At 42.2% G+C, this 13,091-nt stretch overlaps 1 protein-coding gene across 2 annotated transcripts in view; it reads left to right on the top strand.

Moving 5' to 3' along the window:
- CPNE4 (copine 4) overlaps nt 1-1,803 on the top strand; it is a 407,594-nt gene extending 405,791 nt beyond the window's left edge. For both annotated transcript variants that reach the window (XM_053669575.1, XM_037143900.2), the window contains exon 16: nt 77-1,803. In XM_053669575.1, the coding sequence (XP_053525550.1) occupies nt 77-211 (135 nt within the window). In that variant the 3' untranslated portion in view covers nt 212-1,803. The remainder of the gene's footprint in view (nt 1-76) is intronic.
- Nucleotides 1,804-13,091: the final 11,288 nt, after the last annotated feature.

Below are 13,091 nucleotides of genomic sequence, written 5' to 3' on the forward strand. Positions count from 1 at the left end.
AAGCCTTCTAGGCTGATTCTCAACCAGATTCCCTTGGCCGGGGGCCAAAGTCACGGTGCTTTCCTCTCCCCTGCAGGCGTCTCCAGCTGCCCTGGCAAAGAGCGTGTTGGCTGAAGTCCCAAACCAAGTCGTGGACTATTACAATGGCAAAGGGATTAAGCCAAAATGTTCATCAGAAGTGTATGAGTCTTCCAGGACACTAGCACCATGAACTCCGCACACTTTTACAGCGTTCTGAAATACTATTCCCGCTACTATTTAATACTTCTACTACTCCTGTACCTAAACTAAACAAAACAAAACAAAAACGTACACATTTAAAAATAGCACGTTTTGTTGATTTTTAACTAACTGACTGTTTTTTTGTTTGTTTGTTTGTTTGTTTGCATGTGTAGCCCTGAGGCCTGGAGCTGGTAAGCCCTTGTACTGTGAAAGACTTTTTACAAAGAAACACAAATCATTGTAACTTACTCTTTACATTACAGCATGTCGCCTTGAAATCAAATGGTATCTGTATCAGTTTTTTTATACAGGTTTGTTGAAATTTTGCTAAATTTCTTATCTTTACACTGTAAAGCATTTTGAAACATTTACCGAACGTCGATAGCCAAAACATACTTGGTTTTATCTGCTTCAGGATGAGAGACTTTTCAAAATGGCAGCTGCATGGACTGTATTTTGCATGTTTAAAATAATAAAAGAAACACCCAGTTTTTGCAGTTGTTATCTATAACTCATCCCTGCTGAGAATGGTCTCTCCATTGAAGAAGAGGGCTAGCCACCTAGCCATCTTCTTGACGTGGGTCTGGGGCTCCTCGCCTAGCACCCCTCGGACTTTACCATGCACACAGATCACCTGAGGATCTTGTCAAAATTCAGGCTGTGATGCCCTAGGTCTGCCCAAGATTCTGCAGCTCCAACAGGGTCCCAGGTGATGCCAGCACAGTTCTCAGACTGCACGGAGAGTACTGAGGTTCTAGACTTCAGGGTGTGCTGTGGAGACCATCCAAAACAGGGCAGAACCTCATCTGCTTGGGAATGCCACCTCCTCCCCACCAACAGCACACAGGTCCTGCCTGTCTCTGAGGTGGGAGTAGAAAGCAGCGAGACTGATTCCAGAAGCTGCACACCCCAAATCAGTCTCACTGCTTTATAGTCACACCTCTTCCTTAAACAGACGAGGGAGTGCTTCTCCTGGCTGGGCCCGCCCTCTTAAAGGAGGCATCACCCACCTTGCATGAATGATTCCATGTTTGCATCAACCCCTAGGAATGACCTCAGAAAGTCTCCAGTTGAACCACAATAGTGGAGACTTGGCCATGCAGTGTGGCTCCCCAGAAATGTGGTCCACTAAGGTGATTTTTAAGCTTTGTGTGGGGCTTCTTTCTGTCTCTTGTTATCACTCCCGAGAGCCAACTCTATCAGCAGAAATGCCTGGAATCATTGTTTTAGGTGAAGGTGTTTTGTTTCAATATACACTGGCCAGTCTTCAACCAGAAGAATGAATGTTTCACATGTATAATCTTCTCACACAGAAATGGATGAGTGTTTTGCAGCATAAAAATCATAAGATAGTCATAGAGATGGGGAAGTAAATCACAAGGCAAAATAGATCTGTTTGTTGTTTGTTTGTTGAGGGGAAACATATTAACATGCAAATCAAATAGGCCTTGTATAATTTCCAGTGTTATAATTATAGATTCTAACCTTGCAAATACATGTCAGCACAACATTTTGGGAATGATGGTAAAAATGTATGACTGGAAAAAATCATAAATATTTAAACTGTATTGTTTTATGAATAAATTGGGTACTTACAGAATTTTTTCTAAGTGTTATGGTCTTGTTTCTCTTTTCAAGGCAATTTTCTAGCAGTGATTTCTTTCATGTAGGTGGCACGGCCTCAGAGTAGGACAGGTTCTTTCATAGTCTCATAGAAACATGGTTCATTGTTTTTAACAAACAAGGAGTTAAAAAATCTAGATTCTGTCCTACAGAAGTAGCTGGTGGTTGTTTCTACCCCTGAACCAGGACATGAGTTTCATTGTCTGTGTGCCTGGAACACAGTAAGAACTCAATAGATATTTAATGAAGAAAGATGTGACTAATCAAAGGAATATATGGATGAATGAATGAATAAAATTGTTAATGCGCCTCATGAGTGATCTCAAACCCATCACAGTTTTAACAGGTAGATTAAGTGGCTGTGGCTGGCAATCAAAATGATGCCCCATGTCACTCTCAAATATCTCTTGAGATCTATTACATTTTATGTCTGGACTTCTGGGCTCTGTGAGAGGGAGTGATAAAGACCGCGTTCAGTTTGCCTAGCAGAACCTTAATGACACTTTACTTCCCTTTTCTTTTTTCTTTCTTTCTGGTCCTCACCCCAGGATATAGCATTTATTGATTTTAGAGAGAGTGGAAGGGGGAGAGACAGAGAGAAAAAAAGAGAGGGAGACGTTGATCGGTTGCCAACCAGGGATCAAACCTGCAACCCAGACATGTGTCCTGATGGGGGATCGAACCCACAGCCCTTTGGTGTACAGGGTGATGCTCCAGCCAATGGAGCCACCAGACCAGGGCTTCCCAGCTCAAAAGAACAACAGCAAAAATTAATAATGGCTACAATCATGGAGGTGTACTGTATGCCAGCCACTGTTCTGAGTGCTTGCCACATATTATCTCATTTAATTCTCCCAACAGCCCTAAAAGGTAAGTAGTAGTGTTAATCTCATTTTGCACATAAGGAAACTAAGACACAGAGAGCTTAGGTAATTAGCCTAAGGTCACACCGCTATCACAAGGCACTGACAAGTTTTGAACACAGACACTGGCTCCTGAACCCAAACTCATTTTGAACAATCCCCACTGCAGCCACCTTCCTGGCACAGTCCCCAGCCACTGTCATAGCAAGCAGCAGAGTCTTAGGAGAGATGAGAGAATGTGCCTTAAAACATGATCTTTGCCCCATTTCAGGAATGTGTCCTCATCTCGTGATCTCAGCTTTTTGTTGTGAGTTCTCGGCGTCTTGTGATGTGCAACACCCCCTGGGAGCAGTGGAAGAGTCTCAGGAAACAAGTAGGTCTTCCCAACTTCTTGCCACCAAGGAGGCCATGTAGATGGGACATTCCAGATGCACATGCTCCCAGGAGCTGAGCAAGCCATGGGATCAACCGGGAAGAAACAGGTTCAAACGAAGGGACACGGAGTGTGGTGGGGACGGAGGGAAGCTGGAAAGGGTGTGTCCAAAAGGGGGCAGCCCAGCTGGACCGTGCACCACTGTGGACCCAACGCAGCCAGGTCACCCAGTTTTTCAAGAGAATTGGGTTACCCAATGTTCCACATAAATCCCACCAATTTGTAAATAGGGGAAACTCATCCAAAATCAAACAATCGTTTTAGACACTACAAAATGCAAAATGCCTCTGAGCTTGTGTTGGATCGTGAGTACAAATTTGGAAGCACTGATTTTCTCCATCCATCACCTGCTCTCCCCTGGGCTTTAATAGATACTGTCTATAGATGCTATCAATATTTGTTGTATTGGAAATCGAAACTGCAAATGTAATATATTTAGAATTCATTTAAACATCAATGGTAAACCCATTACATGTTAACCTAAATACAATATTTTTATTTAAAAATGTACATTTGCAAACCCAAAGAAAAAGTGGGACACAGAAGCCCTATGTGTCTTGTTTCATGAAAGACAGCTGGTCTCTCTGTGTATCTGCTTCTGCACTCAACCTGTTGTGATGGGATGTTTTGGTTGAAGTACCATCAAGGAAATCTAGCCTCACATGGCAACACAGTTGATAAGAGGAGGAGAATTTTTTCCTTTCTCAGATAAGTGGGCTTATCCTTCTTTTTACCACATCAAAACTCACCAAGTGGTGGCTTCTCAAATGTTAGCTGCAATGTAAAGTAGGCAATAATATCAATAAACCTCTTCTGGCATTTTTAATGGTTCTTTTACCATGTGAGATTCTGCAATATCATGCACAGGTCTCTTGGAAAATATTGACCCACTCAAGTGTTCAGATACTCCAAATGCTCATGTACTTTATGTTACGATATTTTTAAAAATCACATTCTTTTGCTTTCTAATGTCACTGCCAATCTCATCACACAGACTTTAAGTATTGAGAACCTGTGGATTCAGGTTTTCCAAAATTATAATCTTTGCTAGAAAGCTCCAATGTTATCATTGGTGACAAACACTATCCATCAGTTGCTTTTCTTGAAATGTCAGGCTCAACTTCGTTTGTTTTCAAGAAAATATCTCCTAAATACACGTTTGAATAACTCATTTATCTGCCAGTCTTTATTTCAGGTAAAAGTGGAGTTCTAGGGGGGGGGAAATCCAGCGAGTTCAGGTCACCACACAATGGCCACATACTCTGAGGCAACCATCTCAGGCTGCAGTCAGGGGAAGCACTTTCTGGGTGCTCTGTGCTTTGTTTCCTAGCATATGAAAGAGACATGAGAGTCAAGATGTAATCATGTATAATTTTTCTGCTCTATTTTTAACTTTTATTTATATTTAGAGAGAGGAGAAGGGAGGGAGAAAGACAGGGAGAGAACCATCAATGTGTGGTTGCCTCTCACACACCCCATACTGGGGACCTGGCCCACAACCCAGGCATGTGCCCTGACTGGGAGTCGAACCAGCAACCCTTTGGTTTGCAGGCAGGCACTCAATCCACTGAGCCACACCAGCCGGGGCAAATTTTTCTGCTCTATTAAGAACATCTGTGAGACTGCATGTTCTTTCCTGCAAGGGTATGACAGTGAAAATTAAGTGACCCCTGGTACAGTGTGGTTCCACACTGTTCAGTGAACAAAGACTCCAGCAGTTTCACTCACCATTGCTTTTGCACCATTAATTTGAAGGTCAACCAGTGAAAAAGGCAGGTAACATCTTGGTGTTATTGTGAAAATAGTTTTTACCTCTTAGGCTCCTTGGAAGGGTCTCGAGGACCTTTGGGAACCACCCTTAGAACTGCTTGCTGTAGGCTACTTGACAAAGAGCATATTGGTTCACTGTCTCTATATAACAAATCACCATAAGCTTAGTGGCTTAAAACTACATACATTGATTAGTGCAGTTTCTGTGGGTCACAAGTCCTGGGAGATTCAGCTGGGTCCTTGCAGCCTTGTAAGGCTGAAATCACAATATCACCAGGACAACATTCCTTTCCGGATGCTTTTGCAAAGAATCTGCTTCCCAATTCACTCAGACTGTTGGTTGAAGCTGTGGAACTGAGGTCCCTTGACCTTGCCAGCTGCCAGCTGAGGGAGGTGGCAGGAGCAGTCTTTACTCTTAGAGACTTTGCCCATTTCTTCTCGTGCTTCCCACGCGGTCCCCTCCAGCTGTTGTGGGGCAAATACCTCTCAAACACTGAATCTCTCCAACTTTCTCCGCAGCATCTCTCTGACTCCAGCCAGAAAACGTTCTCTACTTTTAAGGGTTCATGTGATTAGATTGCACCACCCAGATAAATCCAGGATTCTAAATTTTATAACCTTAATGACATCTGTGAAGTCCCTTCATGCTCATAGGTTCCAGGGATAAGGGCAGGGACATGTCTGAGGAGCCATTCCACCTACCACAATGGGGATGCAAGATACTGTCAGATGATATTAAAAGGAAATGTGGGGTTTTCCATGTATCTCCTATTTGGTTAAACGTACAGTGTGGAGTAAAGCCCAATGTGGATTCATGAAGGGACATAGGCTGTCAGTCCATTCCTGTCTGTGTTTCTGACTCCTGAGAGCATCAGAACATCCTAAAACTGCAACCTTGTTGACAATACAAAAAATAAAAGAAAAAGAAAACTTTTCCCCAGAAAGTAAATACAGTGTCAAGCACTGGCTTATGAATTATTTCTCTAGCCTTAACAAGGAAATTCTGGAAAAAAATAGACTTACACACACATTGTGGAGTGCCCCTTTCTTTTATGCACATATGCATCTATATGCACACATATTCATTAGCTTTCCCTTTGGTAAAATTGAAAGCAGAATCCAAGTGTGGCAGTGTAAGATGAACCCGCACTACTTCCCCATTATTGTTCCCATCCTGATGGCCAGGGTGAGAGTTCCAAGAGATAAGATTCTTTCACAGATGATTAAAAGGTATGATATATTTTAAAAGGAATATCTTTCTTCCCTCCTGCAAGTTGAATGATTGCTCCGAGTGACAGAAAAATGCTAAAAAGGACCTCCTGAATTCATTAACAAAACAAAGGTAAATCCTTGGCAACCGGCTGGAGTCCCAGAGGACTGCCATCCCTGCATCTCGGAAAGCCGCAAGAGAGCTGAGTATCAAGCCCCAGTGGACTGGAGTGTGGGATATTAAAAAAATGTACACCCGCAGGGATGGATTAGGCTGAGAAGATAATTTTATAACCTGAACTAATTCATTTAGAGTTTAATATGAATCAGATGAATTGAAAATGACTCAAAACATCATTAAAGATAGCCCCAGCCCAGAAATCACCATCCTGTCTGTTCATGTCTCTTTATGCAATGTCCTCAGGATCAGAATGAGCTGGGCTGAGCTGCTGTTCTGCAGCTTTCAGTTCATTTCACAATGTGCACTTACCCATCCCAGCCAGGACAGGTAACAAGCTGCTCTGACCCTCCCAAAGCAAGCAGAATCATAAGGGTTTTGAGTAAGAACGCTGGTGTCAGACAGAAATCTATTTCCCAGAAAACGTAAATTTAGCTACCTTCTCTGACCCTCAGATGCCCTGTCTGCAAAATGCAAACAATACCATCTACCTCTTCAAGTCTGTGTCAGGACTTAAGGAAATAATATTTTTAAAATGTTGAGCTCAATGTATGACATATATTAAGTGGTCTATGTAAGTCGTGATTTTAGCGTACTGGTTAAGTTGTATAGTATAGAAGGCAAAAGCATGACTCGAAATAAAGTAAGCTGAAAAAAAATGCAAAAACCTTTAGCATTTGATGGTATTTGTCACAGTGACTGACTCTGGGATAAACATGGGACTTGAGCCAGGCCAAATAACCCCAACCCAGGACTTCTGCTGGAGCTCTGGGAGAGGGTTGAGTCTCCTTTGATGTTGCTGCGCTATGAAGACATGAATCTGTGTGAGCAGGGAGTCATCCTGCCACCTTATGGGAATGAAGCCAAAACAGAGGAAAGCAGCACTAGGAGGTAAAAAGGTAAAATGAGTGAGACTACATGTTGATGACCTCAGTCAGGTTCTGTATCCAGCTTTGCCTTGTTGGGAACTTCCCAGCCTGGTTTCAGAAGCTGTAATCCCCTGTGGCTAAGGCTGAGTAAAAAGACCTCAGGACCATAAGCCATCAAGGAGACAAAGCTTATCTTCCTTATAGGCATGCCACCTCTGCCCCCTTCACCCTGCTTGGCCCCAGGCAGATGACAGGTTAGCCAAGGATAGGTAAGATTCCTCAAAGTTGGGACAACTTAAGACAGGCACAGTCTTGAAGGGGCTCTCAGGGAAGGACATGGGGGCTATAGAAAAAGAGGGTGATGGACCCTCACCCTCAGCTTTGACATAGCCTGAGTCCTCATTCTGTCTGTAAGAAGTCTCCTAATCTCTTAGCTGCCTTGCTTCCCCTGCCTCACATAAGCCTAAAACAATGCTGGAGGTGGGTGTGGTGCTGTGCTGGAAAGGGCAGGTTCCCTGGGGCAATCAGGCCTAAGAAAGAATGCTTAAGATCCTATGAAACCTGCTTTGCTAAGAATACCCTCAATTTAAATGATAAGGGTCCGAGCACAGAATGAGTTTGTTTCCCCAAAGTTTTATGACTCTTTAGTTGGGTGACCCTGACTCAAAATAAGCCCTCATACTTCTTTGAATGTTATCTATTGTTTGATCATTACTGCCCGACAATGATTGACAAACTTTATGTATATGCCCAGTATTCCTATGCAAATTAAACCCAATAAAAGCCCATTGAGGAACAGGCTCCTGGCCCTTCTCCTTTGAGAGATCAGTCACCTTTCCTCCCCAAGCAGATCGTGTCTAGGATGAGACTTATTCTCATACATGCTGACTGGAGGGGGGCCCTGTGGGTGGAGCTCCCCCATATTGCCTAAACCTCAGTCTACTACTGGACTTCAGCTGCCAAAGCCCGTAGATTTCCTTTGCATTTGACCCAGTTGAAGTTTACATGTATATATGAGTATTTTATATGCAATATATAATACTAATATAGTATTAATCTAAGTTAATATTATATTATCTATTACTTTATTGTAAGTGTTCTGTCTTAGAGCCTTGGAGAACAGGTTTAGCTTTGATTCCCCTATAGGATTTAGCTCATTGATAGTGCATAGCACATAGAATTTGAAACATGGAAGGTGCTTGGATATTTGTTGAATAGAATAGCATGTTGCCCATTCACTGACTTCTACTTCACTTTCTTACATGAAGAAAGCAACAGAGGAGGTACATTTACTTCTAGACGGGGTAAAATCATTAGAGCTTCCACTGCAGGAAAAGAGCAACAGGACAGGTGATTATCACGTCCTTCTCCACCTGAGAAGCCCGCTGTGTCCCTGCCTGATATTGGACAGCTATCACTTCCATTTCCCTCATGTCCACTCTCTGATGCCTCAATACACTTCCCATTTTAGGTTTTGGAAGAATTCAGACTTACTTGAATGAAACAATGGAGACCTTAAGATCGAATCTCTCTCACATTTTTGGAAGCAGGAGGGCAATCAAGATTAAGGTGTTCTCTAAATTTGCTATAAGATTGGGGGGTGGAGGCACTGAGGAAAGTTCGAGGGAGAATGGTTCTTTGTCCCACAGGCTGGCCTCTCTTTCCTCCTCAGGAAAGGCCATTGTGCTTTAGAGTCCAAGGAAGCATCCATTACAACCGGTACCTTCCTCTGCCTGAGACATCCCAGCTGCCCCGTGCTGGGACATTCCCCTGTGCTCATGGGAGAAAGTGCCCAGTGCAGGTGACAAAGTTCCTTAAGAATCAAGTTCTGATATATTTTATTTTGTTGAGTGACCAAGTCCCAAATTCCCTTTTGCAGAAAGACTTGCCCACTCGGAATGACATTTTACATCTAGACATTTCCAGTGTAGTTGATATTTCACTTTAAATATCATTTTCCCCTCTCCTGCTGGTCATAACTTAAGCAAGAAGACGTTTTATAAATAACCTCTGCTTTCAGTCATCCAACCAGCAAACTTAGAGTCTCAACATCACATAGAGTGGAAAACATAGGGTTGTAAATTAGGAGACCTAGATTCCAAACCAACCTGTACTAGGTTTATGGCTTTACTAGGAATATTTACTAGCTACATAGTCTTAAACAATTTACTCAACCTCTCCGGCCATGGTACTTCCCTCATAGATTATTGCAGAAATTAAATGAAATAATATTTGCAAAACATTTAACATTGTACCAGACATTATATCAATGGCTCAAACAGCAAATTTACTATGGGCATTTTCATTGCTCCTGTTACTACCATTATGGTATAGCAACAATTCCTTTTCCAGGGAACACATGTTCCCTCAAACAAATTACTGTTCTCATCATGACTGACCCACCTAAAGGAAACTCTTTTCCTTTAAGGCAAAGACTGCAGAACTATAGTTGGTGTTCCCTGCAATGCTCCTGGGCTGAGGGCTGTGAGTTCCAAGGAGAAATGAAGAGATGGGAGGAACAAAAGCAGGTGGGCTGAACACACTACACCTTGTTTAGAAAAAATACCTGGGTCCCTGATGGTGGTGTCCATGGTGTTGATCATGATGATGGTGCTGATGTTTTTAAACAGTGAAAACAACACTCTCGTGTATGTTGTATTTCTTTAGTATTAAAAGCAGATCAGCAAACATGGACATAGAAAACACCAGAGGCCAACAGAGAGAGACAAAGAGATCTCCTAAGATCTTGTTAGGAATCTTACAGGATTGCACCCAGATGAAATTGTTCATGCAGGAAATACCAACAAAAAGTCAGAAGAGGGTAGATCAAGATTTTTCATAATTATTTATAGTAGGTAACAGAAAGTCAACATAAATATTAACAACACTAGTAGTCAGCATTTTTTAGTTCTTAGTATGTGCTGAGTACTGTGTAAAGCACTTAATGTACATTGTTTCATTTAATCTGTATTGTTGCCTTGTGAGGTTTTTATTTTCATTTTTTTAATCATTCTTTTTTATTGTATTTTTCCATTACCATTTATTCCTTTCATATCCTCTTCTACCTCCACCTACTGAAGGAGGTTTTTTTTTTTTAATCATATCTTACAGATGAGGAAATTTAGAAAAACTAAGTGATTCACCCAGGCACATGGAAATAGTAGCATAGACGGGATCTGAACCCAGACTTCCCACTTCTAAAAAAGAGTTCTCCTAGCTGGACACATGGGTAGGGCAAGTCCTCTGCTCCTCCTGATGTTGGTGAAGGAGGAGGCAGAGGAACATAGCAGTGGGTCAGGCAGAACCCTCTCCTTCTGTTGGACATTTGGTAACCCAAGTTCAAATCCTTTCCACCAAATTTTGTTCCTAGGGTTTCCCATGCTGTTGATGTGGAAATTCTGGCTATTCTCAGCATTTCACAACAGATTTCCTTATATTGTTTATATCATAACATTCTTCTTTTCAATATGTACACTTCAGTGATTTTTAGTATATTTACAAAGCTGTACAACTATTGCTACTAAAATTTCCAAGTATTTCTGAAATTCATGTACATGTAGGGCTTCCAGAAGAGCTGAAGAAATGTATTATATTGTATTATCCAGTCTCTTTAAAGAGTTTACAGTCTTGTCAAGAAGATATGATTTATAAAGTTGAGGGTTGTCAAGTTTACTACTTATAATGAAAGAAAATACATGCAAGAACATATATACATATGGGAAATGCTAAGAGGAATTATCAGCCAGGGCTAGGGACAATGAGGGAGTCCTCAAAGAGGAGGCTGGTCTAAGGCAGGTCTTGGAGACGAGGGGAAATTGAAGTGCTGTGAGTAAGGATGGTGTCAGATGCGAGGAACTCCCAGGCTCAGTGGCCCAAGTGTTAAATTCTTGCCAAGCATAAGTATTTGCCCTACTGAGAGACTGGCTGGGAGGGACTTCAGTAGGAAACAGAAAAGAGATTAGATGAAGCCAATGATTTCAGCCAGAGATTGCCTGGTCTATTTGAAGGTAATTTATATAACAGCGACCAGCAGCTCCTCTCAGAATTAGGGTGTGATGGCCATTGGTTTCAGTGGGATGTGTGCTTTGTGAAGTGAAGACAGCATTTGGCTCTTCGTTGGAAATTCCTGCTCTAAAAAGCCATTTTTTTTCCATTTTGAAATAAAGTGGGAGTGAAAGCCATGCCCCGTGATGCTTCATGGTTAATAAAACTGCAAAGGCATTTCTGCCTGGCCATAAAAGATTATTTTAAGCATCATCTCCTGGGCTCCTTGGTTACTAAGGGAATCCTGTCTCAGCTCAGCAGCACAGACAGGCAAGTTGCCATGACGATTCTGCTAAGCCTGGCTGGAATCTAAATACCACAGATGGAGGAACCACTGTCACACCTGACTCCTGAGAAGTCTGGCAGTGCCCTCCCTTGCCCCTTTCAGCTTGCCACTCCTCCTAAAGCCACCTCAACTCCCCACTCTTTGCCACCAGGGGGCACAAACCCAGCAGGAAGGACACAGAGTCACTGGCTCATGTGGTTTGATGGCCAGTCTCCTGTCCCAGAATGTGTTGATCACACTGGGATATTCAAGTCTTCTTAGGCATGCACAGTCCTTTAAACCTTGCCCTTGTCTCTAAGCAAAGAAAATACTAGATATTTACCAAGAAGCTGCACTAGGAAGCAGAAGGAAATCTGGACAAAAATCTTCTTTTCTTTCCTGTGAACCAATCTATACATAACCTGAAACATTTTTAACAGGGTTGGTTTGTCATGGTAGTCAGCAACTGGTCAACCCCTGCAGCTCCCTGGCTGCAATTGCATTCTTTCATGTGGAAAGACATGTGGTGTTTGTGGCCAATTATATTTTCTAAAGACGGCTGTAACCATCCCATGTGCTCGTCTGTCAATGTGATTTTGCCATGTTCAGACTGAGGGGTACATTCATGTTCCTTCTCCTTGATCTGGGCCAGCCTGTGTCTGAAGAGCAGTGATCCCATGTGATTTCTGAGGTTAAGTCATAAAAGCTAACTTAGCTTTCTTCTGGTTCCCTCAGGATGCTTGCTCTTGGGACCCAACCATTATGTTGCAGGGAAGCCCCAGCAGCCACATGTGAGCCCACATACAGGTGTTCCAACAAACAGTCTAGTTGAGGTCCTGGCTGAAGGGCAGCATCAACCACCAGATATGAAGCAGCCTTCAGAGGATTTCAGCCACCCAGCTAACATCACCCCTCATCATCCCAGATGAGACCCAAAGTAAAACAAGCCATTCCACTGTTCTCTTTCTGATTTCCTAACCAAGAAAAGTCATGCAATCAATAAAATGATGTTTTTTCTATGCCCAAATTTAGAGTGGTTCACTGCAGCAATACTACCTGGAACTATTATCTTTTTACTTGAAATGTCCTTTCCTTACTGCTGCTAGACACTCTTGCTCTTCCCTTGAAGGGTAATTTAGATGATACCCATTCTGTGAATATCCCATGCAGGTGCTTTGTACAAACACCTCTACTTAGACTCTTACCATATGGCTGTTTACTTCCTCTGTCTTGCCTGCTACACCATAGGCTAATCAAGGTCTGAGACTGTTCTGTCTTGCTGGTTTAACGTAGAAGCAGAATAGTAGAGTGGGGATTTTGGAGTCAGATAATTTTGAATTCAGCTGGACTACTTAGCTATGTGGGCAAGTTACTTACTCCCTGAATTACTTCATATATAATCACATACATAAATTGGTGAACTTCTCTATTATTTTTGACAGGAGCAAATTTGATGATATCTGTTCTGAGCTCAATCCTGGTATTCAAATAGCAGGAATTATTGTATTATTTTATTGTCCCTGCACTTAGTGCAGTGCTATTCAAGTTTATTTGACTATTTAACCAATATTTGTTGAGCACCTACTCTGTGTAAAGCACTGAATATTTTATAGTT

The sequence above is a fragment of the Artibeus jamaicensis genome, unplaced genomic scaffold (genome assembly GCF_021234435.1).
Source record: "Artibeus jamaicensis isolate MK-2021 breed Jamaican fruit bat unplaced genomic scaffold, CSHL_Jam_final contig_519, whole genome shotgun sequence".
Classification (NCBI taxonomy): domain Eukaryota; kingdom Metazoa; phylum Chordata; class Mammalia; order Chiroptera; family Phyllostomidae; genus Artibeus; species Artibeus jamaicensis.